Source organism: Neoarius graeffei, chromosome 10 (genome assembly GCF_027579695.1).
Source record: "Neoarius graeffei isolate fNeoGra1 chromosome 10, fNeoGra1.pri, whole genome shotgun sequence".
NCBI lineage: Eukaryota > Metazoa > Chordata > Actinopteri > Siluriformes > Ariidae > Neoarius > Neoarius graeffei.
In genome coordinates this window covers 54784481-54808419 of record NC_083578.1, presented here as the reverse complement: position 1 = coordinate 54808419, position 23939 = coordinate 54784481, and the positions used below count along the sequence as shown (strand labels likewise).

The window sequence follows — 23939 nt, the reverse complement described above, 5'->3', positions numbered from 1 at the left end:
CACAAAGGGGTGAGTCACAACCCATCCTTATTTGCAAAGACTGAGCCTGTGGTGCTGCTCCTTTTATACCGAATCATGATACCCTCTCCTGTTACCAATTAACCGGCTTATTGTGGAATCTTCCAAAATGGTGTCACTTGAATATTTGATAAACTTTTCAGTCTTATTTTGCCTCTGTCTCAACTTTGAGTGTGTTTCAGGCATCAAATTCATTTATATTTAAAAAAAATACAATTAAGTTGGTCAATAAAACTACTGAAAATCTTATCTTTGCACTTTTGTCAGTTAATCACACATTTTTGTTTTAATTGCATTTTGGAAAATATCCCAACTTTTCTGGAAATGGGGTTTGTAAATTATTAGTTATTAATTATTGTTCTATTTTTTTTCTAAGTCCACACAGTTCTGTCTCATTTAATTTACGTATTTTTTAATGTTCCCCATGTTGATGAAGAAGGAAATTTGGTCTTTTTCATGACACATACCAGTCATAGAAGTTATGGATGACTTTTAAAATCCATAAAAACTCAGATGAACTTCAAAAAGGAAAAAATAAATGGGAACTTATGGCCCTTTTCCACTACCCTTTTTCAGCTCACTTCAGCCCGCTTCAGCTCACTTCAGCCCGACACGGCTCGCGTTTCGACTACCAAAGAACAGCACGACTCGGCTCGCTTCAGCCCTGCTTAGCCCCTAAAACTCGCACGGTTTTGGAGTGGGGCTGAAGCGAGCCAAACCGAGCCGAGTGAGGCTGGGGGTGTGAGCAGACACTCCCCTGTGCACTGATTGGTGAGGAGGAGTGTCCTCACATACCCACACACGCCCCGCGAGCACGCTGGGATCTGTAAACACCGTAAACCCGGAAGAAGAATAATTACGAATTACGAGAATTTCTGAAGCCTTATGCGCCTCGCCTCATCTATACGTTCTTGCCAGTATCTGTTGGCGTTGTCGGTGACAACAAGCCACAGCACCAAGACCAGCAACACTAACGACTCCATGTTTATTGTTTACTATCCGGGTCGTGAGACTACCGCTTAAAAGATCACTGATGTCACTGTTTGCGCTGCTTAACGACATCACGTGACGTCCACCCACTTTCGCTAACACCACCCAATGTGTCCACCCACTTCCAGCCAGCACGGTTCAGCGCGGTTGTAGTCGAAATGCAACTTCAATAGCCCCGCTCAGCTCGACTCAGCCCAACTCAGCACGGCACGGCTCAGCCCAACTCAGCCGCGTTTATAGTGGAAAAGCGGCAATACAGACACATTGTTCATAAGGAGTCTTTATATCATTTTACTAAGGCTGCCAAAAATTCTGAAGCTGACTGAATATAATAAGAAACCAATGAAAAACTTCACCTTCACTCAGAATCACTGGGTTGTCCAACAAACACAGCAGAGAAGCATGTCATTGCAATTCTTGTTGGTGAGCAGTTTACATATGGAGATGGAAGATGGCACATTTGCAAGTTAATGAAAGGACAGAGTCGGTGAAAAGGGCAAACAATTTCTTCTTTAATATTCATGTTTTTCTGTTAAGTGCACTTCCCTGGACCTTCTTTTGTCTCGCAATTGCTATTTCAGTTTTTATGCCTTACAAAATAGTTTTAATATTGGTACTGTGTAGAGTAATGTGAAGAAGCAATCTGGAGAGTGTCACAGGTACGCTGGTTTATGATAGTCAATAATGAAATCTTAAATAACATGTTTCAACAGAGAGTAAAGGCACCGCCACTGAAAACAAATGATCTTTATAGTCAAAATATCAGAATATCAAATAATATACACACATTTTTGTTTCGTTCCGTGACAAACATCATCTGCAGTCTGAACCTCAGACTCTGCTTGCTCTGACACTAGCCTTAACAACAAAGCTTAAATTTTGCCGAGGCTGTCAAGCTGACATAGTTGTCCTTTAAATATTTTGGCTATAGCTGTGCTCAAAGTAAAGATTACAATGTTTTTTCAGATAAAGATGATGCTTCTCAGCTACATGTTAAGCTAATGTACAATCCCCCATACACCAGAAATTCTGCTCCATCATCCTGTATTCATCTTCTGATCTCAAACACAAAGGTGTTCAAGGTGTAGCAAAAACAACAGAACTAGCCTTGATGTTCCAATACCTTCGGAGAGGACTGTAGCTGTACTCTGGGTAGGCTTGACTCAAGGTAAATTTATGAAAATGTGCTGCAGGAAAATTTATAAAGCCATGCGCAAGCTATGCTTTATAAGCTAAGCATGTGCTACCCGAACTTTAGCTGTGCTCAAAGTAAAGATGACGATGTTTTTCAGGAAAAGATGATGTTCCTCAGCTACAAGTTAATGGATAGTCCCCCTCACCAAAAATTCTAACCCATCACCCTGTATTCATCTTCTGATCTCAAACACAAAGGTCTTCAAGTTGTAGCAAAACTAATAGAACTAGCCTTGATGTTCCAATACCTTCGGAGAGAACTGTAGCTGTACTCTGGATAGGCTTGACTCAAGGTAGGCTTACAGTGCCTTGCAAAAGTATTCATACCCCTTGAACTTTTTCACATTTTTCCACCTTACAACCACGAACTTAAAAGTTTTTTATTGAGATTTTATGTGATAGACCAACACAGAGTAGCACATAATTGTGAAGTGAAACGAAAATGATAAATGGTCTTCAAAATTTTAAACAAATACAAATCTGAAAAATGTGGTGTGCATTAGTATTCAGCCCCCTGTACTCTGATACCTCTAAATACAATCCAGTGCAATCAATTGCCTTCAGAAATCATCTAATTAGTTAATAGAGTCCTACTGTGTGTAATTTACTCTCAGCATAAATACAGTACACTTGTTCTGTGAAGGCCTCAGTGGTTTGTTAGAGAACACTGAAGAACAAACAGCATCATGAAGACCAAAGAACTCACCAGACAGGTCAGGGATAAAGCTCTGGAGAAGTTTAAAGCAGGGTTAGGTTATAAAAAAATATCCCAAGCTCTGAACATCTCAAGAAGCACTGTTCAATCCATCATTCAAAAATGGAAAAAGTATGGCACAACTGCAAACCTACCAAGACATGGCCGTCCACCTAAACTGACCGAGCGAGCAAGGAGAGCACTGGTCAGAGAAGCAGCCAAGAGGCCCATGATCACTCTGGAGGAGCTGCAGAAATCCACAGCTCAGGTGGGAGAATCTGTGCACAGGACAACTACAAGTCGTACACTCCACAAATCTGGCCTTTTTGGAAGAGTGGCAAGAAGAAAGCCATTGTTGAAAGACAGGCATAAGAAGCCATGTAGGGGACACAGCAAACATGTGGAAAAAGGTGCTTTGGTCAGATGAGACCAAAGTTGAACTTTTTGACCTAAATGCAAAGTGCTATGTGTGGCGGAAAACTAACACTGCTCATCACCCTGCACGCACCATCCCCACTGTGAAACATGGTGGTGGCAGCATCATGCTATGGGGATGCTTTTCTTCAGCAGGGACAGGGAAGCTGGTTAGAGTTGATGGGAAGATGGATGGAGCTAAATACAGGGCAATCCTGGAAGAAAACCTGTTGGAGGCTGCAAAAGACTTGAGACTGGGAAGGAGATTCACCTTCCAGCAAGACGATGACCCTAAACATACAGCCAGAGCTACAATGGAATGGTTTAGATCAAAGAATATTCATGTGTTAGAATGGCCCAGTCAAAGTCCAGACCTAAATCCCATTGAGCATCTGTGGCAAGACTTGAAAATTGCTGTTCACAGACACTCTCCATCCAATCTGGCTGAGCTTGAGCTATTTTGCAAAGAAGAATGGGCAAAAATTTCAGTGTCTAGATGTGCAAAGGTGGTAGAGACATACCACAAAAGACTTGCAGCTGTAATTGCAGCAAAAGGTGGCTCTACAAAGTATTGACGCAGGGGGGCTGAATACTAATGCACATCACATTTTTCAGATTTTTATTTGTTTAAAATTTTGAAGACCATTTATCATTTTCGTTTCACTTCACAATTATGTGCTGCTCTGTGTTGGTCTATCACATAAAATCTCAATAAAAAACTTTTAAGTTCGTGGTTGTAAGGTGGAAAAATGTGAAAAAGTTCAAGGGGTATGAATACTTTTTCAAGACACTGTATAAAGTTGCAGGAAGACTTTATAAAGCCATATGCAAGGTAAGATTATGAAGCTCTAGCCCATGTAAGCTTAGAAATTTGTTGATAAAGCTGTGCTCCAGGTATGTTTATGAAGCTGTGTTCCAGTTAAAAGTTGACATTGCAATGCTGCATGTAAGCTTACAATCCCTTGTTCCAGATTCAAGTAATATGTGTATGCTTAAAGCATATACGCAGAACCATGGCCTCACTTTTTGTTTATAAATGCCTTGAGACCTCAAGAATGGCACAGGAACAGTTTTAAGTGTTAACAATAAATCTAATATAGTAATTTTTACGATTAAAGTGATTCATATAGGTAGCGGTCTGAGTGAATGACCTTGACGTCCGTAACGTCACAGCAGGAAGTCTATCGGTCTCATCACCATTTCCGCTATACTAAAACACAGAGCTGACTGTAACGCCGATCCTCCATTTTGAGCTAATTTATCGCCATGCCACGTAGATGTGTTGCTGGCCGGTACAGCAATACGACAGAAGGTGGATTTATGTTGCATTTGTGGCCCAAGAATGTTCAAACTGCAAAGATTTGGACACGTTTTGCGAGTTGTTCACGGGCGCACTGGGCAGCTACGAAGTGGTCTCTCCTCTGCTCTGCACATTTTACTCAAGACTCGTATGAAACCTCTGAACTGTTGAGGAGCGTTGGCTATAAGCCCATATTGAAAGAGGGTGCAGTACCAACAATTAAAGGAAAAGAAAACCAAGTATTTTATTTATTTATTTTAAAAAGGAAAGTAAGCTCAGTTGCACCAGTTCTTCCAGAGTGTGAGCCGAGGGTTGTTGGTAAAACATGGGACGCAATGGGACGTGACATATTATCGCTCGGGCAGTGACCTCCCTGTGGTTGTTGCTAAAACTGGTGACGTCCTGTCCCGGGTTTTAGTAATTGCCTGAGCTGAGCAGTAATGGCGGAGTACTCAGTATGGAGAAAATGGAGAATGAGTGGAGCAGCCGTCTGATTTCTCTGCTGGATATTGCTGCCATCTCACCCTTACTTGTGTAGGTACAACAGCCCGTCTCTTTAAGAAACTACAAATCCCATCAACCAACTTCCGCGTTGACCTACGTCATGCCTGGGCAGGATCACCTACGTCACTTCCTCCATGAAGCCATAAGTCACTCAACCACGCTTCCTTCTTCCTCTTTTGGCGCCGCGTGAACTCATCACACGGACACAAGGAGGCCCGCTCACCAGAACATCTAGAACCAAGACGTCTGCTTTGCAAGTAAGAATTTAGCGCGTTTTCTTTCGTTTACCATTGGTCACGGTAGAACTATTTGAGTTGCGCTCTCTCTCTCTCTCTTGGTTGAGCTACAACCGGTTTGTTTGTCTATTATAAGTAACGTTACGAGTGCCGCCCAAAGCAGCTTAATTAAAAGTTAGAAGCGACCGGATTCCTTCTAACTAAATCGCTGTGCACATTGTTGATCAGAGACTTTTCTTCACGAACGACAAAGCGTCGGACCAAGAATTCTCTGCGTTTCCACGGAATCGACTCACGTGCTCCTGTGGACTCCAAAAGTCTCGGAACATCTCTATAATCTTGCACCAAATAGCAAGATACTGGAAAGTAAGACTGGCATTTTTTTGGGCAAAAAAACTAGTCTGAGGAATTAGCTTTATGAAGTAGTGTGAATTTGAACTCAGGAACTGTTTAATTGTGCACACTGATTTTGTGGTCTACATTGTTCTATGTTCTCTCAGCTGTTTAAAAGATAAGCGTTGCATGCTCTTTTTCTCTATTCCTTCCTAACACCTTTAATTTCATTATTACACATATTTTGACCTCATCAAGGTTTCAGTGAGTCATGTTATAAGCTAGTGGGTTAGCTTCCACGGCTAATTCTTTTGTTCAAGCCACGTGGTGACCCCCACACCTCAGATAACACACACACACACCCCTTTCTCTCCTTCACACACAAACACACACACATACTGTACTTCAGATAAGATTCCAATCACTCTCACACACACACACACACACACACACACACACACACACACACACACACACACACACACACACACACCGTTTATGCTTGCTTATATGTATATATCTGCTGACTTTATTGAATGTACATCATTGTTATAATAAATTCAATTATTATTGAAACTGTGTGTTTATTTGTTGCTCCCAATATTTTTTAAGTCACACAATTTCAAAGAACTCGAAAGTGTACGTAAGTGCTATTGGCTGTCTTTGTAATACGGTAAGTAATACATTTAGCTGTTTGGTAATTTATTATTAAACGGCAAAATTAATGGTATTATTAATGAGACTGATTCAATGAGACTGATTCAATGGTACCATATGATTCAATGAGACTGATTCAATGAAAACGATTCAATGAGACTGATTCAATCTAATGACTTAATGAGACTGATTTAATGAGATTAATCACTTAAGACCAATTGCACATACATATACCTACACTTGGAAGAAGCGAATGAACGGAGAACTGAACGAACAACTGAAAGTCAGATTGTTTCAAAACAATCGGCCACAAGATCGGCCTTCAAGAAGTGAGAACACAGACGGGTAAGCTCCGACTCTCATTTGGATACAAAACAACAACAAAAACAACACATTGTTTACCTGCATTTACCGTAGATGAATACATGTAACTTGTATTGTGTATTTAAGTCACCAGTATAAGATTATTTAATTTGCTTCAGAATGTAATTGTCTCAGTTCATCTGATTATTTAATTAGCCTTTTACGTTTTATCAGTGAAAATGCATGCATGTACATGTATGTTGCATAAGTTATAACACCTATCCTGTTTTAATGAGAGTCAACCCACAATCAGTGAAGTTAAATCAGTCTTAGTTGAGCAAGTCGGTAACGGTATTTCTTACTTTCACCATAAATTTTTATTGATATGACTTTGGTCTATAGCTGTAAAAGGCCTCGGCCTGAAAACCGGTTCCTGCTGTGGCGTCATGCACTCGGCTGGCTGGCTCAGCGGGGCAGCTCCAATGCCAACTTTGCGGTCGATTTTAACTCTCAAAAATATTTATTTTTTAAATTCCCATTTATGCAGCATACAAAAGTCAAGGATGGAGATACTATCCACTCAGAAATTTATTTAAAAATAAAGGTTCTCTGTATCTTCTTTCAGGAAAAACTGTCAAAGCTGTGCTCAAATTAAAGTTAATGAAGATGTCCTAACACGTAGGGACTAAAAAGTTCTGTTTATATGTCTGATGATGAAAACAGCAGCTCCAGAAATCAGCTGCCAGCATGAAACCTTACCTCCTGCAGAACCCTACGAAGACGCAGCAGGAGTGTTTTCATGGCCGTGCAGTCCTGCTGCATCAGCCTGAAGGGTAACGTCTCCAGCCCAGAGAACAACTCCTCATCACAGGACACACAGAGAGACACAGGCCGTGGCTCCCTGAAAAGAAATGGAACAACAGGTTAGTGTATTTGTAGTTGTTGCTTCGTCACTAAACAATCTAACCGGATCCATTATTTACAAAAAAACTTTCCAAATCAACATCATACATGTAGAAGACTGGGATAAAAATCAAACTTGTTTAAGAATACGTATGAAGATTTAAGGACAACTGAGTAAAGATTCTTAACTTTCACACACCGACCATAAAAAACGAAAGAAAAAAAAAGTGTGGCTTGGGATAAAATAGAAGAACTGTGCACAGTATCTGAAATATCTTAAAAGACTAACATCCATGTGTTACATGGTATTTGATAAAACTGGATTTTTATTTCATTGTGCCAGTTTCATGTATGAACCACATGCCTCTTGGTTTGCTTCTTCTGTGTATTACATGTACCAGTACTCAAATGTATGTGACCTGTCCAAAAGAGATCAACAAGCTCTTGGGTAAAGTGTGAACATGCCCGTTTTATCCTGGCACAGAAAATTACGAACCAGGAAAACAGAATCTTTCTTCTGAAATATTTTTTCTTGGAAATCAGATCAAGTACTGTGGTCATGATTACTGTGATGCACTGACCGCTCACAAACCATCCGAGAATGATTCTCTTTCAAAGGATGCCCCTGAGGCAGGTAAAACCGTCTAAATACAATCTAAACATCCTCAAGTAGTACAGATATTAAATATTCAACAGTAAGCACTGACAGCGGTAAATGTCTTACTCAGCTAAACATGTTCGCAGTGTGAGCGCTACTTCTGTTAATATCAGGGATAAGAGGAAAGTGAAACTGTTATTCATCAGATTCTCAAGACACCATCAATGCTTTTTTTTCCCTCTTCTCTGGATTTTACCCTGAGATCTACTACAGAGAGAACACAGCATCTAAAGGCGTTTTATCAAAAAAAAAAAATCATGCTGAGGATAAACGCGATGACATCTTAGCATTATAGCCACAGGACTAAGAAAATGGCAGGCTGGCAGAGTTAGCTTTGTCTGGGAACACTGATGATAACAGGAATGGGTTGGGGTGTTCCTGCATAGGCGGAGTCAGAGGGGTGGCCGGGGGGGCACTGGACACCCCCGAAATCTGATTGAACCCCCCAGGTGCCACCCCAGATGACTGACGCGTCACGGCACCACACATCTTTTGAGACTATCCTGTTGCATTTTGTAATCCGTACTGCTGTTGACTGCTAAGTTCCTACTGTGCAGTAGTTGGCGCTATGTATCACAAAGCATTGTAATCCACCCTACTGTCAATGTAAATCCACCATTATAAGGAGGAGGAGGAGAAGAAGAGAGTAATATTTTCGGGAGAGAAACTTTATTTCGCGGTAGGGAGAACAGAAGAACCGAGAAGAACAGCTGCCTGCTTGTTGGTGAATGGTGAAGTCATTCTGAGGCAAGTTTTACGGTTGTTTCGGTATGAGTCAGTTATTTAATTTAAAGTCACTTTTATGTTCAGATATGAGATCGTTTTTTGTCGTTTAACCAGAGTTTTAACTTAGCTAATGTTACAATGTGAAAATGGCAGTTCACCTACGCATACAAGATAACGTTAACATTAGCCTACGTTAGGCTATGGTTAGAATAACATGGCGCCCACCGATTTTAATTGAAATTTATTGCATTTCTTGAATATTCATTGTCATAGTCTGTGGACCCCCTAAAATAGCTTTGGCCACCTTCTGGCCACCCCAAAGATAAAAGTCTAGCTCCGACACTGGTTTCCTGACTATGTATTTTTCCTTACTAAAGCACTTTGTCAGCCTCCGCTGGCACAAGCTGGATTTCAATCCCTTCAAAACACTATAAATCCTAAATATGCTTCACATTAGTGCCTCTGTCTTTCCTTCACTGTAATATAGCCCTGTGTAGGACATCTAAAAGTGGTGCCCATTAGCTTTGACAACATTCCAGTCACCTCTAATATGCCATTACAATATCATTATAGCTATCATAGTTTCCCCCAGGACTCTCTGGGTTCATGCCTTCACTGTGCAACGCGAATACTAATAATGTCATCCAGTTAGGGCGTTTTATGAAGTCATGTCTCTTTGCTTAGTCTCTTCTTTGATGGCCCCCTCTGTGCGCTCACCTGGACTCCTCGTGTTAGAGGACACAGGGAGCCAGTGTCCTTTTGCTCTCAACGAGCATCTGTCACACGCAGTGGACTCCCCCAGCTGGACTGCTTTATAGCTCATATTCCGTGTTTGGGTTATTAGCGCAGTATTCCCATCAGGGCCTTGAGCATCATGCCATGCAGTGCCTTTGATTTCTAATTACACATTAATTTCACGCAAGAGAAGCAGCGCTGCATCTGGGCACCGTGAAGCCATTCATACTTTTATATTCATTACAGAGTTGGAGGGAAAATTTTGGATCGCTGCTTGAATGGCTCCTAAAATACAATCTTCATCTAGGTCAGAGTAAAAACAAAGACAGTCTTAATAAGCTGTGCACTTGTTCAATAAAGATAGGGAAATATTATGTGTTGAGCAAAAACAGGAGTCACAAAAGATTACAATATGGTTCAATCAGCCATTACTCATAAAATAAGCCCAAAAACAAAGCTGCAGCTTACAAATTCAATAAACACGTCGAGCACTAATATAATAAACACTTCAAGGAAAATGGAGGACTTAAAAAGACCAGCATTTGAGCGGAGTTTTGTATCCTGGCAAGAGCAGCAAAGACAAATATGTTTATACCTTAGTTAGCAAGCTGTTAAGCTGTACAGCACATTTGGTGGCGGCAGATAACCAGGTGAGTAGGAGGAGATTTTGCAAATGCAGTGTGAGATGTATATATATTATATTACATGTGTGTGTGTGTGTGTGTGTGTGTGTGTGTGTGTGTGTGTGTGTGTGTGTGTGTGTGTGAGAGAGAGAAGAAGAAGAAAGAAACTGAAAATAGAAGCAATTTCAAAACTGATGGGGTATGAATGTGTGCCAAGGAAAGAAACCCCATTAAAAAAAAAAACACCCACAGAAGCAGGACCGTGGATATGCAAACACCCTGAGGAGGTCCATCAGGTTTGATGGACTATTAAAAACATACCTGCAACCAAAGCAGCAAAACAGTTATCAGCATGCAAAGCTAGAGCCTACGCTGTCCCTTTAGGCTGATGGTCCATACAACTACGAAAGGAAAATAGCAATAGGATTACCGGTGCAATGTGCGAAAGTGTGTGTGAAATGACTTGAGTGGGCAATTGGCACAGAAAGATTTGTTTATATCGAGTTCAGCATATTGCATGACGAGTTTGGTGGTTCACGCTTTAATTGTAATCATTGTTGACTTTGAGCAACTAGAAGAATGAAAGAACACAAGCTGAAGCAGAGTTCATGTAAAAAGCGGAAAACGCATACAAGGTGTTTTTCCCCCCTTTCCTTGCAAATACAGTGGTGCTTGAAAGTTTGTAAACCCTTTAGAATTGTCTATATTTCTGCATAAATATGACCTAAAACATCATCAGATTTTCACACAAGGCCTAAAAGTAGATAAAGAGAACCCAGTTAAACAAATGAGACAAAAATATTATACTTGGTCATTTACTTATTGAGGAAAATGATCCAATATTACATATCTGTGAGTGGCAAAAGTATGTGAACCTTTGCTTTCAGTATCTGGTGTGACCCCCTTGTGCAGCAATAACTGCAACTAAACGTTTTCGGTAACTGTTGATCAGTCCTGCACACCGGCTTGGAGGAATTTTAGCCCATTCCTCCATACAGAACAGCTTCAACTCTGGGATGTTGGTGGGTTTCCTCACATGAACTGCTCGCTTCAGGTCCTTCCACAACATTTCGATTGGATTAAGGTCAGGACTTTGACTTGGCCATTCCAAAACATTAACTTTATTCTTCTTTAACCATTCTTTGGTAGAACGACTTGTGTGCTTAGGGTCGTTGTCTTGCTGCATGACCCACCTTCTCTTGAGATTCAGTTCATGGACAGATGTCCTGACATTTTCCTTTAGAATTCACTGGTATAATTCAGAATTCATTGTTCCATCAATGATGGCAAGCCGTCCTGGCCCAGATGCAGCAAAACAGGCCCAAACCATGATACTACCACCACCATGTTTCACAGATGGGATAAGGTTCTTATGCTGGAATGCAGTGTTTTCCTTTTTCCAAACATAACGCATCTCATTTAAACCAAAAAGTTCTATTTTGGTCTCATCTGTCCACAAAACATTTTTCCAATATCCTTCTGGCTTGTCCACGTGATCTTTAGCAAACTGCAGACGAGCAGCAATGTTCCTTTTGGAGAGCAGTGGCTTTATCCTTGCAACCCTGCCATGCACACCATTGTTGTTCAGTGTTCTCCTGATGGTGGACTCATGAACATTAGCCAATGTGAGAGAGGCCTTCAGTTGCTTAGAAGTTACCCTGGGGTCCTTTGTGACCTCGCTGACTGTTACACGCCTTGCTCTTGGAGTGATCTTTGTTGGTCGACCACTCCTGGGGAGGGTAACAATGGTCTTGAATTTCCTCCATTTGTACACAATCTGTCTGACTGTGGATTGGTGGAGTCCAAACTCTTTAGAGATGGTTTTGTAACCTTTTCCAGCCTGATGAGCATCAACAACGATTTTTCTGAGGCCCTCAGAAATCTCCTTTGTTCGTGCCATGATACACTTCCACAAACATGTGTTGTGAAGCTCAGACTTTGATAGATTCCTGTTCTTTAAATAAAACAGGGTGCCCACTCACACCTGATTGTCATCCCATTGATTGAAAACACCTGACTCTAATTTCACCTTCAAATTCACTGCTAATCCTAGAGGTTCACATACTTTCGCCACTCACAGATATGTAATTTTGGATCATTTTCCGCAATAAATAAATGACTAAGTATAATATTTTTGTCTCAATTGTTTAACTGGGTTCTCTTTACTTTTAGGACTTGTGTGAAAATCTGATGATGTTTTAGGTCATATTTATGCAGAAATATAGAAAATTCTAAAGGGTTCACAAACTTTCAAGCACCACTGTATAATATACGCATCCCAACAGCAATTGTATTAGGTGTGCGAGATTTAAAAACTGTTTTTAAGGAATATGCACCTTAATGACAGGTACATTGATTGTGCACTTTCAGTTAATTCGCCGTACTGTTTTTACTCAGAGTTCGTGTGAATTACCTTTAACCTTATGAGACAGAATGCAATAATGGCCAGTTCGCTGTGATTTTTACAAGTCAGCATTGCGAATGTGGAGGTGATAGCGACAGGCAGTCTCTCATCATGAATGCATTTTTTTTTGGATAATCCTCACTTCTATGCTTGGAATACTAATTTTGCTGCTGTTGACTGAATGCCTTCTGAAAAGTCGATTGGCATTTAGAGAAATTAAATAATAAGAGGTTGGGTGAAGAAGACAGCCTTGATATACGAGTTATATGGGAAGTACTTAATCATTTATTACGTGTGTAAACAAGCAAAAAACAAAACTGGAAAAGCATCATAAAGCATCTGAATTTGCCAATATGGTGACTGTGCTTTGGAAAAATCAACATGATTCCTTACTGACAAACATGACTCATTTTTCTCGAGATATTTCTTCGCCTTGGCATGAGCACTGTGGCTGAGGGCTGGATTAGGCATTCTCAATCTAAAGTACTTCTCGGTTTGTCACAGCTCGTACGTGCTTTTTTGTAGCCTCCCTCTCTAAATCACCTTGAAAGAGAAGGAGACGGGGAAAGTAGCACAGGGCCAGACGCATAGCCTTCTGTCAACGAGGACCACAGCTTGCAAGAACCTATGCAGTCTGCCCCCCTGCTGCAGCAAACCTGTTCCTGAAGGACACGTGAGATGAACAGCATTTCATGGCCGAGAATTTGAGCACCTGACCACCTGGACTCTGTCCAGAGACTTTATTCTTCAATTATAAGGAAAATGGATCAAAAGTGTTGGATGGAGAAGTGTACGGACGTAAATGGGGTGAAATTTTGGTCAGATTTCCTGCAAAATAAATCTGCTACAGTATGTGACTAGTTAATTGAATTCCGAAATATTGTGCTGTCTTTGTACAAGCGACTCAGTCTCAGTGCTGCCACAAAGTCAGCTGAACCCTTTCTGTTCTCTCCGTCTCTCTCTGTCCCTCTTTCTTGTTTAGTTTAGCTCTGCCTCAAGCCTCAGAGCTGTATTTGAGAGAGGAAAGGTTCTGAAGCTGAAAATCAGTTTCGTCAACTTTTGATGTATCGTCCATGGAAAAAAAAAGGAAAGATTTTGCCTTAGAATAATAAATCATGTCACTTAGTATGCGAGAAGAAGAAAACCTCCACACGGACACACGGAGTATCTTTTTTTCTGCACTGATAGTAGTGGTATAATCCAGCTAAGTTGTTTCTCACTGGGTCTTCAGAATTATTCATTTTCTAACTGTAGGCAAGATCATTAGCCAGAGCGACAGTGGTGGGGGGAACTCTCATCAATCCGTGGACTAGGGCTGGGCAGTAGGCATGTAACGATTCCCCCAATTCACAATATTGGGTTCCTGATTTGATTTTCCCCCACAATATTGAAAAAATATTAAATGAAGAAGCAACATTTTATTTTCCTACTCCATCAACTTAAACGTTCCTTTTATTAAATTAAAAAGAACACCTTTTCTCATTTTCTTAATAACCAACAATAATTATTTGCCCAAATTTTTATAACTTTTTGGAGTAAAACATAATAGCCTATTAACTAAAATATTCCTTTTTTTAATGAACAAAGTTAATAACAAACAGGTCTTTCTGTAATAATTTTTTTTGAACATTTACTACCTCCATTTTTCCTTCTCTTTTCTTTCGCCTTCAGCAGTCTATCAAAACAGAGCTCTGATTTCTTGTTAAATCTATTTGTACAGTCAATTGCACAACAGCACTTTCCAATTTTAGATGTATTTTACGTGCATTTTGGCAGCATTAGTGCTGTGTTGCTTCCGCATATGGTGAAGTCACATGTATTCCTGCTATTGTATTATAGTCACGATTCATTTTTTATTTCATCGATTTGAACAGTCAAATTTGTATCCCGATTTCTCATTTCACTATATATCGTTATACAACTTCTGGGCAGGATAACATTTTTGGGTATCCCAGCACTGATCCACATAAAAATATGCACTTTCGCAATACCTTCAATCTGTGCTGATTTTGTTACATATAAAAACTGCTCATTGCAAGGTTATGAAAGAATTTGTGACATGCATGTCATAGAAACAATTTTAGAACCCAATGTGGCATTACATGAACCGACCAAATCTGTTCTGTCATAGCAACAAAGAACTTACGTCCAGGTGGATAATAAGGTCTGCTTTATTATGGCCCTTTTCCACTACCCTTTTTCAGCTCACTTCAGCTCGCTTCAGCTCACTTCAGGCCGACACGGCTCGCGTTTCGACTACCAAAAAACAGCACAACTCAGCTCACTTCAGCCCTGCTTAGCCCCTAAAACTCGCACGGTTTTGGAGTGGGGCTGAAGCGAGCCAAACCGTGCCGAGTGAGGCTGGGGGCGTGAGCAGACACTCCCCTGTGCACTGATTGGTGAGGAGGAGTGTCCTCACATGCCCACACACGCCCCGCGAGCACGCTGGGATCTGTAAACACCGTAAACCCGGAAGGAGAATAATTACGAATTACGAGAATTTCTGAAGCCTTATGCGCCTCGCCTCATCTATACGCTCTTGCCAGTATCTGTTGGCGTTGTCGGTGACAACAAGCCACAGCACCAAGACCAGCAACACTAACGACTCCATGTCCTCCATGTTTATTGTTTACTATCCGGGTTGTGAGACTACCGCTTAAAAGCTCACTGATGTCACTGTTTGCGCTGCTTAATGACATCACGTGACGTCCACCCACTTTCGCTAACTCCACCCAATGTGTCCACCCACTTCCAGCCAGCACGGTTCAGCGCGGTTGTAGTCGAAATGCAACTCCAACAGCCCCGCTCAGCTCGACTCAGCCCAACTCAGCACGGCACGGCTCAGCCCGACTCAGCCGCGTTTATAGTGGAAAAGCGGCATTAGTAATATTAACCAAGGTATTGGAAAACAGAATGCTTTCACTGGTCATGTGATCAAATCTAGAATAACTTGTGTACCTCTTAATAGTCACAGTTTGAGAAACAAGATGCCAGTAACGTCCTTTTTGATGATATTGGCAAACCTGGATTCAACTCAAGTTGTTACAGTTAAAGGTGGCCTGTAAAGTGTATTTTTATAAAGCGCTATTCCCACGCTGATCACATCATGATTAACAAGACTGGGTGTGTTTAGCTTTGACCCTTTCCGACTTAGGCTTGGCCGATAAAACGATAGCAACTGACACTTCATCGATAGTGATTAAAAATTGTTTCATAGAATGTTCGATAGTTTCACTTAAACATCAAATGCAGACAGCAAGAACAGCACATAATGAATACAAGAAGTTCAACTGCATGAATAAACCTCCAAGTATGCTCCTTCCCAGGCTCATAAACAGGCCATCATATCCCTTGACAATAGAGCATGCTACAAGAGACACGCAAACAGCCAATCATCTAACAGGTGTATTGTTCAGTTGCACCATCGACAATGTGACAACAGAAACAGCATGGAGTGAGAAAATGAGTAGTGTTTCACACAGGTCTTAAATATACTTGTGGTGTTAGCCAGCAGAAAGGGTTACCTGCCGGCACAAAAATGCAGGATCTCATGTGATTTCAGATCATACTGGAGTCGGCCCCGCTTGCACGGATTGGAATTCACCCCGCTCACACTGCTCAGTAAATCACATTTTATCTATCAGTGACAATCACAGGTTGCTCTGAAATTTTGTGTCTGCAATTTCTAATCATAAAAATAAAAATTGCCTATTAATTTCTGTGACGGGCATGAAAATAGAAATGACCAAATATACACAGATTAATGTCCTTTTAATAATCAGGTCAGTAGGCTGGGGGCGCTATTAAAAAGCAGTGTGCTCTGACTGGACTCAAGCACTCCATGTTGTCATGGTAATGTTGCCAATAAGCACTCAGTTCACGTGTTCGGCTATTTGGCCAATCATTCTTGCACAGCACAGTTCCTTTATATATGAATGAGAGAGAGAGAGAGAGAGAGAGAGAGAGAGAGAGAGTCTCTACTCCTATCCAGTGAATGTGGAATCATGTGCTCTGATTGGCCGGGCCACTACTAGGCTATCAGCTCATATACCGTGAGTAGAGAAAAACAAAATGGTGAAGCGTGTTGGTGAACCAACCGAGGATGAAATAAAAACTCTACTTGAAAACAAAACCCCAAAAAATATAAAACAAAGTGAAAAAATATGAAAAAGTATTTGATGGTAAGAACTTTTTTTCAAGAATTATTACAGCAGTTTTCACAAATTGCTACTGTCATGTCGCCGGTTTGTTTACATTCTAAGCAGACATGACTTTGTCGGACGTTTTGTATAAAGTTTTTATTTATCGAATTTGCAAAAAATAAAAATGCTCTGTTTCTGGGGCAGCACGGTGGTGTCGTGGTTAGCGCTGTCGCCTCACAGCAAGAAGGTCCGGGTTCGAGCCCCGTGGCCGGCGAGGGCCTTTCTGTGTGGAGTGTCCGTGTGGGTTTCCTCCGGGTGCTCAGGTTTCCCCCACAGTCCAAAGACATGCAGGTTAGGTTAACTGGTGACTCTAAGGCCCACTTTACACGGGGACGGTCTGAAACAAAAACGCAAAAGTCCGTTTTTGTTCTCACTTTTTTCCGCGTCTACACGACCGTTTTCAAGGAGGAAATCTGCGTCTATACGGTGACGCATAAATGTGTGGAATTCAATTGGATGTTGTAATAGAGTGTGCCGAGCGGATGGAGTAGTCAGTCAGAATGATGAGCAAAACAAGGAAAATTCTTGTACAAAAATAGTTTTCTTTTTATTCTTAAGCCGGCAGTTAACACAAACAGGACAAACAAACAAACAAACAAAAAAAAAAAACACTGATGACAAAACCAAACAAAAAAAAAAAATTCTGGGACAAAATGCCCACGCAAGCTAGGCTACTCTGGCATTACTCACACAGAGCTCAAGTCATGCGTCCTCTCCCTGCCGAGGCCATCCCCCCCAATGAACAGTGCAGCGCATATTTAAAAGACTACGTCACAGTCTTTACACAATTAAAATCAATCAACACATCTAGACAGATTTTAACAGTTCTAAACATTTTCACTGCATGCATTTCACTCCTACAACAATGTGCAGACCTTAAATATTACAACAAACACTTACTTAAGATTTTTAGACCATTTCTCTCTGCTCTAATGAGCTGCTTTCCCGCGCATCGCGGAAGAAACCTGGAAAAGCGCTTTGAGACCTGCATTCCGGTTTGGTCCCGCACCCGGAAGACTACAGCAGGTAAATGGCCACAAACATTTCTGGCTGATGTTAGATAAACTCTAGCAGAAAAGGATTCAGATGTTAAACGTGCGCACTTAATGAATCTTTACACGCTATTGTTTATAGTGAAAACTAATAAATGCTTGCGCCGTTTAAACCTGTCGCGTCTTTTACTATGAACACATGGACCAAACATTTCAGGTTTACATATCTAAAAGTTGTAACAAATGTACCCGTAAAGCCCCCATTACCAAACCCACAACAAACATACAACACAGATTGTATTTGGAATGTCTTTGCAACTGTGGTTTAGTCCATTGCACGTGACCATTGAAACATGACCAGCGGGAGGAACCGCTGTTTAGTGACAGACGCATTGCGCTCTGTCACAGATGTGCATGCCAGGTGGTGCTGTGAAAGACCTCCGCTATGTCTGCACGCATGCGCAACATCTTCCGTCTTGTCTGATCTGCACATCTGCGCCGCGAAAACTTTGACTACTCTGGCTATGGTAAGTAAGAAAGTAAGTAAAAAAGTAAGAGCATACTATACCCGCCTCTGTTCATTAACGGTATATGTGCAGATTCGGTATAGATGTTCGAAGGACTCCTGGACGTTTATTAAAGCTGCCAGAGCAGCTTGAAGGTCCGTTAGATCGATGTAATCAGACATGCTCTTACTTTTTTACTTCCCGGGCTGGCATGTACAGTATATGACATATGTATGACGTAAACGCGTACCCGACGTGAGCAGATCCGAGCAGAGTTTCGCGTATTGGGTAGTTTAGACGGATATGCAACGGGGGCCGTTTTTAACTTATCCACTCTGGAAGGCGTTTTCAATTTTATCCGTTTTTCAGCCTCGGAAACGCCGTCCCCGTGTAGACGAAAGGCACTTCTGATAAAATATTTAGTCGTTTTTACCCGACAGCGTCCTCGTGTAAACGGGCCCTAAATTGACCGTAGGTGTGAATGTGAGTGTGAATGGTTGTCTGTGTCTATGTGTCAGCCCTGTGATGACCTGGCGACTTGTCCAGGGTGTACCCCGCCTTTCGCCCGTAGTCAGCTGGGATAGGCTCCAGCTTGCCTGCGACCCTGTAGAACAGGATAAAGCGGCTACAGATAATGAGATGAGATGCTCGGTTTCTCAAAATCCAGTGAATGTGGATAGAATAAAACAGTTATTCCACTCAATCTCGGCGTACATGGCTCATAGCCGACTCGATGCTACATGCCTCATCGGCCATCAGCTCATATACGATTCGATTTTGTGGAATAACTGATATTATTTATTTATTTATTTTTAAACGAGCATACACAGTAAAAACACTGCACAAAATAACCTAATGTGTGACGCATTGCTGCAAAGGGTAGCTGAGCAAAGACAGACAATATCTGCGAGCAAAAGGTCACAGTCAACATTACTATCCTTAAGTCATACGTTTTTTTTTTTTGTGCTAGTTGCTTTGGAAAATAAAATACTGCCAAATGTCATAATACCTTCAGTAAAATGAAAAATGCGATATAATATTTTAGTCACTCAATCCTATCCGTCACAATGCCCATTCATAAAAATGAATGCTGATAAGAAAAAAAACAAAAAACTAACCTGAAGATGACCAGATGTGCTGAGAATGTACAACAGGCTGCATAAAACCAAGTATAAAATACTTCTGGAAGATAAACAGCGGATGTGTAATTCAAAGCTGCTTTAAAAGAGACAAAGCCAAGGTCATTCATACGTCTTGCTGACGAGGCAAAACCACCGGCTCTATCGGGTGCTTAACAGCTTTTTGTGCAGTAATTCAAAAATAAATTAAAAATATCAGTCTTCAAGGTGATTTCGAACAAAAATTCTCTTGACGAGATTTTTTTAAAGAATGATAGATCTCAGAAACACAGATCACCGCCGTCCTTAGGAAATATCAAACTGCTGCTGCTTTGGACCAAATATGAGGTTGCATACACAATAATTTTTTTTTTTTTTTTTGGGGGGGGGGGGGGGGACAGGACAAAGAGCCTTCAAAAAAAAAAAAACAAGACTATCAAAATGTGAAAGCTTAAGTGTTTAAGTGTTGTTCATCTCTGGTGAAAAAAAGGGAACTAAATCCAAGAACAATCACCTAACACCCACAATAAAGTGTGATGGTGGATCGCTGATGCATGGCGCTGTTGGTTCAGGTGCTCTTGTGAATACTGATGGTATCATGAATTCTGCCAAGAACCAGGAGATTTTAGCCCAAAAACCTCTGCCAGGGGATTAATATTTGCCTGTAAATGGATCTTTTAGCAAAATAATGACCCCAAACCGATGTCATGGGACAGAAAATCAATGTTGCGCAAGAGCCATCACAGTCTCGAGATTTGAGCCGTATGGAAAAATGCATCTCCTGTAGGGGATCATTTTGACATTCCATCCATCAATAGGAAGAGACCACCAACAAATAACCACTGAGCAGATATTGTCTGAGTGGTCAATCATTCTTCTCTGTGTGTGTGCTGGGAAAAATGTATTAGTGCTGGTGGGGATTTGCTATTCGTTCTCAAGCCTTCATTAGGGTCAGGGTCTCGTCACAGCATTGCTGTTAACAGTGTGGGTTGAAGGACTGTATATAACTACCATGTAGTTGATAAAGTGGACATTCTTTTACATCTCTAACACATCCTGTGGTAATATAGTCAAAATCTGCTAGTCACAGTTTTCCAGATTCTCAAATTAACCAGAACTATAGTAGGACAGCTTCTAAAAATTGTACAAATAATTAAAAGGTCAGGGAAACATCATTTTCTAGGCTAATTTCTATGCAGATATAATTTCTGCCACAACCACATGGGACATCGCTGACGTCATTACAAGGAAAAGCCAGCTGTCAGAAATGAGACCCAGTTCTGTAAGGACTCCGCAATAGAGATCATATTTATTAACAAGCTTAGCCGGTAATGTATTACTGGCATTACTGTGAGATAACTGAAAAAGCTAAACATAACAGTCTGTTACGGTAATTCAGAGGTGGACAAAGTACCCAACTTCATTACTCAAGTCAAAGTACAGATCCCACTGGTCAAATGTTACTCCGATACAAGTGAAAGTTGACCAGTCAATTTTTTACTTAAGTTAAAGTACTTGCTTTTAAAAATACTTAAGTATTAAAATTACTTTTCTGTCAACACATTGTTGTATTATTGCCACAACGCTTACAAAACCTAACGCCGCTACCAAAGACAGAAATGTGAATTCACAAAATGAGTGCGTGCTCTGCCATCATGGTGGTTTAACGTTAAAGTGCCATTCCACCATTGGATGTATTCTTTGGCATAAAATACAATATCTTTTATGACAACATGACTAGACAGAGAAATCTTTTAGCTTCAAAATGATATATCAAACATAATTTTTTGACAACGACAAGTATATTAATTTTGCGACCAAAGTCACCTACCCTTTTAATTTCCGCGCGGTAGTGAAACGTGATGTCATCGGCAGGTTCCCCTTCTTGTGTACCACGTGTCGGTCTATTTTTAGACCAGGAAACCCCCAAAGTGAGAGAGTCATTTCTCCTCGTATATGGGGGCCAAAAAAATTGCGAAAAATTTTGAGTTAATCTTTCAGTTAGCTAGATTTATTGGTATTAGCTAGATTTATTGGTATTATTTTTATCGCGTTCTATCCGCCATTGCTGATAATATGTGCCACGTCACACGTCACGTGGTACACGAGAAGGGGAACCTGCCGATGACATCACGCGCGGAAATTAAAAGGGTAGGTGACTTTGGTTGCAAAATTAATATACCTGTCGTTGTCAAAAAATTATGTTTGATATATCATTTTGAAGCTAAAAGATTTCTCTATCTAGTGATACCATTTATATATGTTGTCAAAATATATTGTATTTTATACCAAAGAATACATCCAATGGTGGAATGGCACTTTAAGCTAGCTAGTCCGTGAAACTCCACCTGACATGCTAGCAAACTCTTTTCAAACTCAAAATCATACTGGGTAGCTAATGCTACTAGAAAAGAAAGATTTCAACATTCTGTTAATTTGGCAAGATGATGTTGAAACATATTACTGAAAAGGACTTCAGATAAGTTAACGTTATTCATGTTAGCGTAACTCCATTTTTATATGCTAACTAACAGCGTCCAAGTTAACTAGCTATGTGTAAACGTTAGCCGTGGACAAGGCGATGACAACTTGGCGGGCAAATCCACAGAAAGTCATTTGACTAACCAGACTGTACAGGTATTGCAATGTTATCGCTAGCTCTAAAAGCACAGACAGCTTCATTGGAAGCTTTCTCTTGGAATAAAATGTTTACATACATCAATATGCTTCCGCAGGTTGGACGGCGAGCTTTTGTAGGCTGTGATGTGGTTCGTTTTTGGCAAACAAAGCAAACACTTAAAACAAAACAAATCTTTAATCCTTTCAGAAAACTGAAACGTGGCTTCCAGGTAAAGCCCCGAGTGCGTGCATTCCCCAAAAGAACCGCTTCCTTCCATTCTGCCATCAACTGATCGTGTTAAATAATGCTGCTGAGAAATTATTGAACTTGATTTTATGCAGTCTATGGACGTGACGTGACCCGAGTGATTACTGATCGGCTGTCTCAGTGTCACCTGCGAAAAAACCAATCACGTTTGAGAAAAGAAGAAAAACCATCCACTTTCAAAGCCACTTCATAGTCACGAGGAGCTTGATAGAAATGTAGTGGAGTGAAAAGTACGATATTTGCCTTTCAAAATGTAGTGAAGTTAAAGTCGTAAGTTTCCAAAAAAAATAATAATACTCAAGTAAAGTCCAGATACTTAAAAAGTGTACTCAAGTAAATGCATTTCGTCACTGTCCACCTCTGCCGTAATTAGCGGTCAACAATAACACACTCCTCTTTATGGCAGTTATCATCAGGAAACTGAAGTGAATTTAACGATCCAAGAGGCTTATTCAATTCCAAGCTGCTACACTGCACTGGAAACGAAACCTGAAAAGTCTTCATCAAGAACACTGGGGTACAAATTCCACAGTGACGCCAGACACCATCGAGATTAGCCTGTTGAAATTCAAAACGGGCTAAATTGCTTAAAACGTACACTTACACTCTCTTTCAATCAGATCAAATTAAATGAACTACTTGCAAGCCTATAGGCAAAGCGGTTTCAAATCCCAACATACTGAAACCCAGTGGAGGTGAAGCTTGGTTTAACGCAAGAATAAGAAATATTTGTGTTCCTCAATCACAGTCTTCTCCTGTGCATTCATCAAACCGTCTGCACGAGCTGTACGCAGGGGGTTAAACTGTTATTGCCATTTTTTGAAGCATGAATTCATCCAATTCTTTTCCCTGATTTGAAGTTTTAGCATGCAAGTGAAATCGGAGGCCTGTGAGGAGAGGCGAGGGGAGGTGATGAGAGAAAAAGATTAACGGAGGGTAAAGGGGGATGAGAGGAGAGGAGAGAAGAGAGGAGAATATTAACACAGGGTGAGACAGAGGAGGGTGAAAAAAAAAAGTACCTGTTGTTCTCTCTGCACTCCTTGGCAGTGTTCGGGTCTGTCGGCAGATCCGACGGGGACGGCAGCAGGTTCAGACAGGAGGCAAGAGATTGACTGGAGTCTTCCTGAGAAGCTAAAAAACAGCAAAGCTAATTGGTGACTATTACAGATTTAACATGACAATCCTTTATAGAAATGTAATGAATAACTGAATTTATGCATATTTACTGAAATACAAAATAATTAAGATGAAGATTACAGTTCATTAGAAATTTGGATTGTTAAAGACTGTGTAAACACTTCAGTGTTCTTTGAGCTGTAAACTACGGCATGGCTACTGTCAGGGCCGCGTTAACCCTTGCCGAGGCCCTGGGCAGACCCCCCCCCCCCCCCCCCCCCGAGGCCCCACCCCCGCCTGTTGTCAACTGCGCTCAGCAAATTCACCCCCTCAGACGCGCCTGTCTAACTAGACACAGAAACTTAAATAATGACAGTGGCACAATTAGAAATACTATTGAACGATAAAACTTTAGATCCATCAACG

General features: G+C 40.9%; 1 protein-coding gene across 3 annotated transcripts in view; it reads right to left on the bottom strand.

Moving 5' to 3' along the window:
- The window catches only part of ccser1 (coiled-coil serine-rich protein 1), a 223941-nt gene that overhangs the window by 92536 nt on the left and 107466 nt on the right, over positions 1-23939 (bottom strand). For all 3 annotated transcript variants that reach the window (XM_060931902.1, XM_060931904.1, XM_060931903.1), the window contains exons 5-6: positions 23417-23528; positions 7403-7544 (exon numbers count right to left, since the gene is read on the bottom strand). In XM_060931902.1, coding sequence (XP_060787885.1) covers positions 7403-7544; positions 23417-23528 — 254 coding nt within the window. The remainder of the gene's footprint in view (positions 1-7402; positions 7545-23416; positions 23529-23939) is intronic.